Source organism: Notothenia rossii (assembly GCF_949606895.1).
Source record: "Notothenia rossii genome assembly, chromosome: 6".
NCBI classification, from domain to species: Eukaryota; Metazoa; Chordata; class Actinopteri; order Perciformes; family Nototheniidae; genus Notothenia; species Notothenia rossii.
Genome location: NC_136909.1, coordinates 9,649,909 through 9,662,170, shown reverse-complemented (window position 1 = coordinate 9,662,170; position 12,262 = coordinate 9,649,909). Strand labels below are relative to the sequence as shown.

Genomic DNA, 12,262 nt, shown 5'->3' with positions numbered 1-12,262 from the left:
TTATTAAGATCTTGGTGTTCACTTTAATGTTACAATTCAATCCAGAGCTCCTCTTCTCAGGCACAGGCTGAGCTAAGGTGCTGCGCTTTGCAAAATGACAGCGGGCAGTCGGTTGACTGATTATGGAGCTGCTCTGTTTGCATCACTGACGCACTGCAGAGAGATAATTCACACCATGGAAACCAAGAAAGGGTTTTCTTTGTTTAAGTTCTTGTTTTGTTTGTTTTTAGAACATGATGAGAATGTAAAAAAATTAATATTAATGAGCTGTGAGACAGTGGGTGTAGGTTCATGGGGCCACCGCTGCATGCCTTGCACTCAGCTGGAGAGCAAACCACACACACACACACACACACACACACACACACACACACACACACACACACACACACACACACACACACACACACACACACACACACACACACACACACACACACACACACACACACACACACACACACACACACACACACACACACACACACACAGCTACACACAGCTACACACACACACACACACACACAGCTACACACAGCTACACACACACACACACACACACACACACACACACACACACACACACACACACACACAGCTACACACACACAGTAATTCGCTATGGACACTTTAGCCAGTGCAGCCCACATATGAGTTTGACAGTGAGGCTGATTAACATTTTTGTGGTCTTGTCTCTTGTGGTTACAGATCTTCGTATCCCTCTCATGTGGAAAGACACGGAGTACTTCAAGAACAAAGGAGGTGAGCAGCCACCTCTGTATGCATGTGAAGAAATTCATTGATAGAGCATTAATGATTAATGCCGGCAGGATTTAATAATGATCCACTTCTTAGTGAACTAGCTTTACACATTATGAAATGGCTAATTCAAAGATTGTGTAAAAAGCTTTGTATAATCACAGAGGTGAGTGTGGGATTTCTCGCAACTAATCTCCTTTAACATTGGCTAGAGGTTGAAACACTGATATAGATTTTTAGTGTTATGTTTTTACATTACATTGCATTTAGCTGACGCTTTTATCCAAAGCGACTTACAATAAGTGCATTCGACCAGGAAGATACAACCTTTAAGAAAACAGAATCATATAAGTACATCAGGTTTCATAGAGCCAAACATTTCAAGTGCTACTCAACTGGCATTTAGAAAGCCAGCCCTTTATTAGTATATAAGTGCTTTGTTAGTAATTTTATCGCTCGAAGTGGAGTCTAAAGAGATGAGTTTTCAGTTTGCGTCGGAAGATGTGTAAGCTATCTGCTGTCCTGATTTCAATGGGGAGCTCATTCCACCATTTTGGAGCCAGGATAGCAAACCCACGTGTTTTTGCTGACGGGAACTTGGGTCCCCCTCGCAGTGCGGGTGCAGCGAGCTGTTTGGCTGATGCAGAGCGGAGTGCACGTGCTGGGGTGTACGGTTTAACCATGTCCTGGATGTAGGAAGGGCCAGATCCATTCGCAGCATGGTACGCAAGTACCAGTGTCTTGAAGTGGATTCTAGCAGTATGTATTCTAGCAGTATGTATGGGAGAATTTCACTGTTTTAAAATGCCCCTGACCCATTTAACTGTGCAAACAGACCATACAGGATGGCATTTTCTCTACTCTATGCAGCACAGTTCCTGGAGCTGATCATTACAATCTGTTGCAGCTTCACCACATATCTCCATATTTTCCAGGAACAGATTTCTCTAGCTATGAGAGACTCCTGGCAGCACGACCTGGCCCTCAGCACGGGCTGCTGGCTTTGTCTCTTGGCTCTGAGAAGCAGCAGCACACAGGTGCTAAACTGGGTCATTAAAGGGCATGCCGGAATGAGTCCTGAATCCCGGAAATTAGTTCGCATTTTACCACATCTGGTTCCCTTTTCTCGAAGTCGACTTCTTTTTTTAATGTGATTTGGTTACATGCCTGACAAAAGGCCTGTGGTTAACACAAGCGTAAGAGACATTTAAATGTTGTTATACCACCTACAATGCATCAGTACATTTCCCCCTTCTAAATATCAAAAGCTATTGTCTCATAAAAAAACGGCTGTTTCTAACTAGTGAATACATGAGACTGCTAAACGAAATCACGCTAAATATTAGCCGCCATTAGCTATTAGCAGTGTTTGCTTATTTTTTTCTGGCAATTTATTTCATGCTTCTAAAATCATAAAAGTTGTGTTATATATAGTGATTATCTTGCTGTACAAAATGTATAAGTATCATAAATGTGTTTGACATAGAACTTATTTTCTGCAATAACCCAAAATCCCCTTTCTTTTTGTCGAAGGAAGCCCTATCGATGCTAGCTTCTGGGTTAGCCTAAAAGCTAAAAACACGTCATCACTCTGTTATAAAGCCATTTGAAAATATCTGTGTTGCATTCAGGGGCTCCTTTTTTTCCGTGTAATATTACTGCTGTGAACCATTTCACATAAATGTTTTTTTAAGGCATTTTAGCATTGAACTGTGCACTGACATTAAGCAAATGGTGATATTTAGATTGATTATTTGCTGTTCCTCCCCCTCTCAATAGAGTCAATGTGGGTTAACCCCCTGGCGATCATTACAACAGTCCCTGAGCTCATTGTCTCCCCTGGCAACTAGAGCGGGATTAATCTGCATGACCTGTGCATGTAAATGAACTCAAGAGACAGGTAGTAGACTCTTAACAAAACTTAATGAGGCTGTTAGTCAAGGTCATTAAGCACACCCAGACATAAACTGAGCCCAGGAGGTGAGGAGGAGGAAAGCACGGCATTTGCCACGTGTTCAATCACATTTCAAACAGAGCGTTGAGCACATACTCGGAATAACAAGTGTGAGTCTTAAAGGTGGGGTACGTCATTTATTTCAGAAACACTTTTTGTTATATTCCATGGAATGCTCTTAACATCCCGATAGCAATGAATGCTTTGACAATAAATACATAAACAAATGTCATCTGTGGAAGCCGTAGTGCTGTAAAAAGCACGACCAATCATCTGAGCCGGCCAGGCTAAAATAACTGGATGGCCTACCTGCCTGTCAGCCTTCCATCTGTACACAAACTTATCTCGTGCCCTGATTGGTCATGTGCGCATTCGTGTGTGTTGGAGGAGGGGCTCTGGAAGGAAGTCTGAAGGAAGGGGCAGATTTATTTCGGCTGCGTAGTTTCAAATTCTAGCGCACTCGAGCTGGTTTCTCTAAAATGACATACCCCACCTTTAAGTGTCAATGTGCCATACACAAGGAAGCATATAGGTAGGAGCCTTTTCAGTTGTTATGTTAAATGTGAGGCGAAAGGAATTAGTGATTGTAAAGATAAAGATAGTACACTAACATGTGGCACATTTTTTTTAAATACAACATTATTTTTTGAATATAAGTCTTACTTTGATTATAAATGTCATGGTTTCTGCACAGGAATTAACCATCATCCTAGTGAAGCTTGCCCAAAAAAGGGTTTTACAGGTTTTTCCAATGCCTATTTCCTGAGATAGTTTCTTTACAATGTTGGAATAACGACTGTGAATATTAAGTGTCATTGTGCCATAAACAGGGAAGCATATAAGTGCTAAACTGGGTCATTATATACTAAACTATATCTATTATTATTTCAACTCATTGGCTACTGTAACATTAAAACCAGGGCACTCAGTTTTAACTACAAAGCAAGCTAACAATACTTCACGGTAAGTCTTTGCACAGCTGGTCATTAAGACCGCTGAAGTGAAACTAACAAGAGTGGAAGTGTTTGTCAGCCAGGTGGAGGAGCCGCTCGTGTTTCAACCTTTAAGTGCTCAGGTCATAAGCCCTCTGTAGCCTTAGGGGTAAACATGTTGTTTACTTAGATCTACGCGATGATAGTGTTTTGGAGCTGAAAGGTACTTTTCAAGTGATGCAACTGAATGAAATCTCTTGACATGTCACATAAATCACAGGTTTGTTTTCTAACTTTCTTTCTTTGCACCCACCCTTTCCTTTGTAGAGCTTCATCGGTGTGCAGTGTTCTGCCTGGTGCAGCTCGGAGGAGAGATCTTTGACACAGACATGGTGATAGTGGACCGGACACTCACCGATATCTGCTTCGACAACACCATCGTATTGTAAGTCATCCATCTCAAAGGATTGAAAGCCCTTATTTGTCATATGTGCAAAAGCTACACCGTGGTTTTGTCAATTCAATTGTTATGTCTCCAAAAACAATTCAACATATGAAACACTTAACAATAAAATACATAAAATAGTTGAATTGACAAAATGATTCAAGTTAAGAATCAGAATAATATGTTCATGTTAAATAGAACATTAAACAGAATTTAAATGAAATACTGTAGAGTAAAATAATCCTCTGCAATAACTCATGTAATGTTCCTCATGTGTGAATCCTTGTGCAATATATATATATATATATATATATATATATATATATATATATGCCGTTAATAACTGTGCCATATATACCTGGCTGCTAAATCTTCAGAAAAGTTACATGATGTGTACTTTGTAAATTATGTAACTGTTTTTGTATTATAATTTGTTTATCTTTAACACTTTTGTATGCATGCTTCTTAGTTAACATTAAGCTGTCTGTGGCTCTTTTCTGCTGTAACAATGTAAATGTCCCCTCTGTGAGACTAATAAAGGTATTCTGATTCGCAGTAGTGAAGCCAACTCTGGTTTTGAGATGCGTGTGGAGCTGTACAGCTGCTGCTCAGAAGACGACTACTCAGCAGGGAGCACGCCCAGGAAGCTAGCCAGCAAACTGAGCTCGTCGCTGGGCAGATCGGCGGGGAAGAAGTTCAGGTCGGCCATGGAGCCTGGGCCGTGCAGTCCTGTTGGCAACGGGGGGGCAACTCCTCTGCTTCTGCCAGTTCCCTCTGTACCGTAAGCTTAAAACATTTGACATACTTAGTGGAGGGAGGAAGCTGTAAGAATCTTTCAAATCTGAGGGAAAGGGCTTTCATATAGAAAAATAAGTAGAAACACATCTGGGACTAAGGGGTGTGGTAAAATCCAGACTCAGAATATGGCACCGTAACCTAAACTGGGCGTTAAGAATGATAGGGAAATATCCATTTGGACTGCAGGAAATATGCACCAAAGATAATAGACGTGATGGAGGGACTGAAGAGAATAAGGGGTAATGTTAAGGAAAGAAAAGGACAGACTGGACTGTGGCGAAGGTGGACCAGGAAGAAAATGTTTGGTAATGTTTTTTACCAAATATGAAAATGAGATACTGATAAGGTGGTTGTAATGCAACACTAAGGATACAAGCTGCATTCAAACACAAAATAAGGAGAGTAGAGGGAGAATAAAGAGTGAAATAATGTTTATTTCAGACACAAAAATACTTTATAGAGTTGTTTTGAGAAAATGGATGTTCAAACCAAAACATGAATGTGTATTCCTTCTCTTGTGTGTTGACAGGGGTCCTAAGTACCACCTTTTAGCTCATACCACCATGTCGCTGTCACACATCCAGGACAGTTTTCGCACACATGACCTCACCATCTCAGGCAACGGTGAGTGGCAGCCTCCATCAATCTGTCGCCTCTCCATCTTTCTCTTTTCTCTGCCAAATCCGCCATCTGTCTCTTTTTTGTGCTTCACTCGTCACCGTCTCACTTCTGTTCTCAGCACTCTAATAATTTCCCTTAAACCAAGTGTACACTTCCTCCTCCCACTTCTTCTTCTACTTCCTCTTCTTCTCTGCCCTCCCCCATGTTCTCTGACAGACAGCCATTATCAAGGTCAAAGTTATAAAGGCTGCTCTAGTGAGGTGTCTGCTGTGTAAAGCTGTAATGATGTGGGCTAACAAGGGCCCGGACCCCTCCGACAGACAGGCCCCTAGTGTTTTATTCATTGGCCCTTCAGCTTGTAGTAAAGTTTCATTGCTGCACTTCATGACACTCCCTGCAGCTGCCAGTCTTTTACACCCTTTCCCTTTTCTGTGTGCTAGAGGGGGGGCAGCATGTTGAGAGGGTGTGTGTGTGTGTGTGTGTGTGTGTGTGTGTGTGTGTGTGTGTGTGTGTGTGTGTGTGTGTGTGTGTGTGTGTGTGTGTGTGTGTGTGTGTGTGTGTGTGTGTGTGTGTGTGTGTGTGTGTGTGTGTGTGTGTGTGTGTGTGTGTGTGTGTGTGTGTGTGTGTGTGTGTGTGTGTGTGTGTGTGTGTGTGTGTGTGTGTGTGTGTGTGTGGCCTAGCATGACTATACTTGTGGGGATCTAAATCTGTTTACACAGTCACGTGTGGGGACTGGCTTCCCTTATGGGGACAAATTGGAGGTCCCCATGAGGGGAACCATTAATTTTAGGGTGAAGACTTGGTTAGGTTAAGGGTTCGGGTTAGGCATATGTTGGTTATGGTTAAGGTTAGGATAAGTCTCCAGGAAATGCATGTAAGTCAATGTAATGTCCCCTGAAGGTGTGTGTGTGTGTGTGTGTGTGTGTGTGTGTGTGTGTGTGTGTGTGTGTGTGTGTGTGTGTGTGTGTGTGTGTGTGTGTGTGTGTGTGTGTGTGTGTGTGTGTGTGTGTGTGTGTGTGTGTGTTTTTGTGTGTGTGTGTGTGTGTGTGTGTGTGTGTGTGTGTGTGTGTGTGTGTGTGTGTGTGTGTGTGTGTGTGTGTGTGTGTGTGTGTGGAGATATATATCATGTGGGAATATTTTATTTGTTCATGGTGTTTATTTTTGCCCATCTCTTCTCTTCCCTGTAGAGGAGTGTTCCTATTGGCTGCCGCTCTATGGCAGTATGTGTTGTCGCTTCGCAGCTCAGCCTCACTGTATGACCCGACAGATGATGAGTGGATGTTTGAAAGTGAAGGTAAGTTGGCAGGTGTGAAAGGGGAAATATCCCTTTCAGGGTTTGAAGAGTTTTTGGCTTTTGTCCTGGTTTATTTCTGTCTATATTTCTTCCTCCTCCTCCTCCCTTCTCTTGGTGATTCTCTCCATGTCTTTCACTCCACACATGACTGATCTTTTTCTCCACCTCGCAGCAGTTGGGAGGTGAACCTCAGAGTTGGACTAAAGTGTACGGCGTGCTAAAAGGAACAAGCCTTTTCTGCTACCACCGGCAAGAAGATGTAGAGGCTAACGTCGAGCCAGCTTTCACCATCGCCATCAACAAGGTCAGCAAAGGAAGCACAACAAAATACCTGAGGTTGATCCTGACTAACAAAACCAATAGAGTTGTTTTGTTTTACGCTTAAGGCATCAGTAGCAAAGATGGAAAGGTATGGACTTGTGATTTGCTGCCAATTTGAATCTCTAGCCAGCTGGTAGACCATGAGCCAAGAAAAAATGAGCTCTTCTCCTAGTAACTACTATTAAAGTGCCTTTCAGCAAGGAACGTATCCCCTAGTAACCCAATGTAGAGCTGCTTGAAAGCCAAGAGGTGGAAACTGGCTCTCAGCTTTCAGGTGTAACTGTATAAAATGTTCAGCAAGACTTGAAAAGAGCAGGCTTCTCCAGATAAAAGGCTTTGAAGATTTTAAAATGAGATTTGTTAAGGGTGTTCTCCAGTCTTTGCAAACACAGTAAGACACAGTTTTCAGGCTCATCCAACTACTAATCATATTTCTTTCATCCCTCATCCCGATTTTCCAGGCACAAATATGAGTAACATGGGTCCTTGATCATCTTATTTCCTGTGTCTGTGTCTGAGTTGATGCCTGTGGGCCTTCCCATTCCTCCCGTGGTGACTCATTCAGTCTTTTTCTGACCCTGATCTCACAGCTGACCTGAAGCCAAGTCAGACACATCAGAAGAGTCTGTATGATCCTTTTGTTACTCAGTTGTCTCTTATTAAGAGTGAGGAGGGAGCGCGGGCTGATGAATGGAACAACACTGCCATCTAGTGGTCAAAAACACACTTTGACACATTTGGAATAGAACGAGGATGTGGGAATTGGGAGTCTGCACCTTTTGTTGGATAATTGCAGAAGGGAAATGGATTGGAAGAGGGCTAATTAGCGGCTTATTAGTCAGGGGCTTATTTTCAGTGGAGACTCACAACTACAATTGCTGTAATGATCACTTGTTGCAGTGCATAATTTTGTTCATTCAGGAGTGCTGGCATTCATTCGTGATTGTAGTCATTTTGTAGCAGATGATTGTATTCTTTGTCCCTCATTTTTTTCAGGAGACCAGAATACGGGCGTCAGAGAAAGACCCTCAAAGTAAAGTTCAGAATATCTGTATCAGTAACCAGTACGGAGGTGAGGAGGTTACACACACACTGACGTCAGACAGCCGCGAGGACACACACCGGTGGATGGAGGCCTTTTGGCAACATTTCTACGATATGAGTAAGTGTTTGCTTTAACATAGGAAGCGTGTGAATACAGTTACTCACATTAACCACAGCTACAGAAAGGTTCCCATATCTTGTTGTCGCTTGGTTCGCTAACATCAGTTTTTCTTCATGATACAGGCCAATGGAAACAGTGCTGTGATGACTTAATGAAAATTGAACTGCCATCGCCAAGGAAACCGACTCCCGTCACACCAAAACAAGGCTCACTCTATCACGAAATGGGTAAGATTCCACTGTGATAATATCATTGTGAATGTGAAATAAAAAAGTATTATTTTAGTCGATAAAATAAGAAACGAAACATAAACGTTGAGGCAGGGAGAGAAAGCATTGCGTCTGCATTGCATGTGACTGTGTGTAGCTTTAATTCCTTCCAGTCTATGTGCATGTGAGATGCTGTCACAATAAAATGTTCCTCTCCGATATCTCGAACTCACACTCTGCTGCTTGACTTCTGTAGAATCGAATCTTATCTCTGACACGCTGACTGTCTGTCTTCTCTTTCTCCGTTCCTCTTTGTCCTTTCCAATTTTCCTCGTGTGTCCTGAATCCATCGCTCCTTGACTTTGTCTCTTTTGTCCTTTTATTATTTCCCCGTGTCCTCATAAATATGTATAATCAACGCCACGTTTTTCATCAACTATCCTTGAGTGATTTCTTTTTCCCTTCTCTCATCATGCCATAACATTCATTTCCTTAATAAACAATAAACCCTTATCGATTTCTCCCGCCACCATCAAAACACACACTTAACTCCACCTGTTGCACACCTCCTATCCTCTCCACCCCTTCTCTCTCGCCAACCTTCCCTCTCGGTTTTCCTAACCCCCCCCCTCCCCCCCGCCCTGGCAGCCCCTCTTGCCACGCCCTCCTCTGAGGGTCTTCTGCTGCAGGATAACGCTGTGTCTGCTGAGATTCGCGCTCTGCTCTCGTCCTATTACAACGACAGGTGAAGTAACAGGAGTAGGGCTCCATGTAAATGATGTTGTGGTAAATGTTGCAGTCCAGGATTTACTGCAAAACCACCATAAGATCACTGATGGTGGGAATATTATGCAAAACATTAAAGGACAGGATATTTGTTTCATTCATCATTATAAAATAACTTAAAAAAAATATCAAAACATCTTCTTCTACTTCTACTTCTTCTTCTTCTTCTAAGAATACTTTTCAAACTAACATTTTATGAAGTGCAAGTACGTCTCTAATCCGTACATAATCCATACTTCCAGGGAGATCGAAATGTTCATTACTTTGGAATTAAACAAATCCTAGTCCCTGCCTTAAGTATGAAAAACAATATTAAGAAACAACATTTTAATTATTTCCAAGTCATGGCTGTATTACCAGTTCAAATGGTAAGAACTTTTCATTTGAAAACCCATGCTCCAGCCCAGTAAACAGCTGTATAGTAATGAGTGTTTCTGCGTCCCTCCTGCTGCAGTTATTGAGTCATCTGACGACCTCAGCACGGTGTCGGACATCCTGGCTCGGAGGATGCAGGAGCTGGAGCTCCGCAGCCAGCTGGGCACCTCCCCGAACTGGATGTCTCTGTTTGAGGAGAACAACCCCAAAAGCGCTGGCCGCCCTCGCCCCTGTACTTCCCGCTTCTCCGGCCACAGCCCCTGCACACCTCACCGCCCCCCCCGCAGCCCTGCGAGCCCCCACCGCTGCCCCCAGCTCAGCCTGCTCTCCTCTGACGCCAGCCTGACCTCGGACAGCGACAGCCACTGCAGCACCAGCCCCTGCTCCCACCGCCACGCCTGGCCCGAGCCCTCCTCAAACTTCCCCCCCCTGTCCTCGTCCCCCTCCCGCATGAGGCCACGCACCTTCTCCCTGGATGCTAAGCTCAGCACCCTGCGGGGGAGGGGGTTCAGAGGGGGAGGGACCTTCCAGTGCTCCTGCCAGCCTCCTACCTCCTCGCTGCTCGCCCCGCTCCCCGTTTCCTCTCGCTCCCCTCGGTCGCAGCGCAGCACCCAGACCACGCTCTCCTGCTCCAGCTCCACCTCCAGCAACAGCTCCAGCAACAGTGAGGGCCGCCACAGCCCTGAGTGCTCCGAGGGGGCCCCCTTCTCCCGGCCCTCCCCGGCCCGACGCAGCCTCAGGAACCTCAGGGCCAGACTCGATCCTCGCAACTGGCTCCAAAGTCAGGTGTGAAGCGCGTGCTGCCTCAGACAGACATTTTTAACACTGACCTAAAGGCAACAGTTCTCATCAAATCAAGGTTTAACTGGCTTAACATATGTGAACCGACCCCAGACAGTCTGTTGGCAACATGCACAGCCCTGAGGAAGATAAGCTGCCTCTGGTCTGCGTCCTGGGGGGAGGGGGATGGATCATTGAAGACCCTCCTGGAGCAAACTGGAATGCCTTCTATCACAAAGGACAGGTGACAATCACTGCCGGCGGCACTTTGCTGAAGATGGTCCAGAACTAAATGGGAGGTAATCTGCTTGCTTTGAAAAATGATTATGGTCATGCTGCTTGGGAGAAAGTGATGTTAAGAGCTAAGGACTTCAGATGAACTCGCCACACTGTCCGCCCTGAAACTATAAAGGTTTTTCTTTTCCTCTGCATCCTGGCAACACAAACAGGATCTCAAAATCATCTCTATAAATGTCACCTGCAGTGATCAAGGTTTGCAGTGTTTATGCTATGAAAGCTAGTGAGCATGAGTCGAGATGAACAGGCAAGACGGCCAAGAGTTTTCAAATGATAAAGTGTGGAGGGAAGCGTTGGTGTCCGTCTGTCTGAACTGTGATATCTACTTCAGTGTACGCGTCTAATTATTCATACATGGTTCTCCTAAAATGACTATGCACCATTTTGTTTTGTTTCTGCATGATTTCACGTTTCAACCATGAATCTGGTGAAAGCTTATGCAAAGGCTCATACACACTGTACTGGTTAATACTGTGATCTCTGGTCTCAACTCCCACACATGTACAGGTAACATATCTCTAAATACATAGGAAAACATTCAAATACAAATGTAATAACTCAACTCAAACTTTGAATATCATTAAAAACTGCTGTTACTTTAATGCAATATTGTGGGTTTTTTAAGCTTTCCGGTTCCTTATTATAGACATTTCATTTATAAATGTGAAGCATCCACCAATCATATGTTAAAAAACAACTTTTTAAGCATTATGTGAAACTATAGCCAATCAATAGGTCAGAGCAAGCTAATGGTTTACCTGCCATTTGAGTATTTAATTTTAATTTATGTAAGAAAACAGTCATCTGACTCAAGGCGTCCGTTATACATCTTATAGGAGAGTGTGTGTGTGTGTGCAGTAAAATCTCTTCTTCTCTTTCTTTTACTGTTGGTTTTACTTTAACAGTTTCGTCTTGGGGCTCAGAACTCTGGTGATTATTTTTAACTAAGAAATACAAACTGTCAAATGTTAGTAAAACAGCATTTGTTACTGTAAATTCATTTTTATAAATTAACAAATAAACCTCCTTTTTTTCTCTTTTGTTACATAATTGATTTTGTTATAAATGTAGCTATGTTGATACCTAATTATCATAATGTTAACAGATGATGTGCAGATGTATAACTGTTATGCATAGGTAACATTGAATGTTATAACCTTGCAAGAGTTTCTCCTGTTGGCAGGCTTTGTGTTCTGCATGTACGCCGTCATAAAGGCGGACATAAAATGAGAAATGTGGAAATCTGTAAAAATGACATTAATTATAATAAATGTTTTATCAATACAAGACTGACCCTTTTTATTAACACATCTACATGAAATCAGATCTGTTTATATGTTGTATAATATACTAGAAAAGCTAGGGGATTGTTATTGTTTCCCACTACGTACTGTACACCCGTTATTGCAGCGGGAGAGCTTCCTCTTCAAGGGGCCCTGTTCTTCTCAGATTCAGCTTCATATCAGTATGTAGGGTCTCTACTGGGACATGTCTCCAAGCTTTAACGTTCAAAAAGCTCTTTATGT

At 43.1% G+C, this 12,262-nt stretch overlaps 1 protein-coding gene across 1 annotated transcript in view; it reads left to right on the top strand.

Annotated features, from left to right (window-relative positions):
* Window positions 1-12,023, top strand: part of rtkna (rhotekin a) — a 37,592-nt gene extending 25,569 nt beyond the window's left edge. Inside the window, exons 3-11 of the mRNA XM_079689088.1 lie at window positions 709-762; window positions 3,973-4,090; window positions 4,647-4,871; window positions 5,418-5,512; window positions 6,697-6,803; window positions 6,976-7,107; window positions 8,121-8,286; window positions 8,412-8,516; window positions 9,739-12,023. Coding sequence (XP_079545214.1) covers window positions 709-762; window positions 3,973-4,090; window positions 4,647-4,871; window positions 5,418-5,512; window positions 6,697-6,803; window positions 6,976-7,107; window positions 8,121-8,286; window positions 8,412-8,516; window positions 9,739-10,451 — 1,715 coding nt within the window. The 3' untranslated portion in view covers window positions 10,452-12,023. The remainder of the gene's footprint in view (window positions 1-708; window positions 763-3,972; window positions 4,091-4,646; window positions 4,872-5,417; window positions 5,513-6,696; window positions 6,804-6,975; window positions 7,108-8,120; window positions 8,287-8,411; window positions 8,517-9,738) is intronic.
* The last annotated feature ends 239 nt before the right edge of the window (window positions 12,024-12,262 follow it).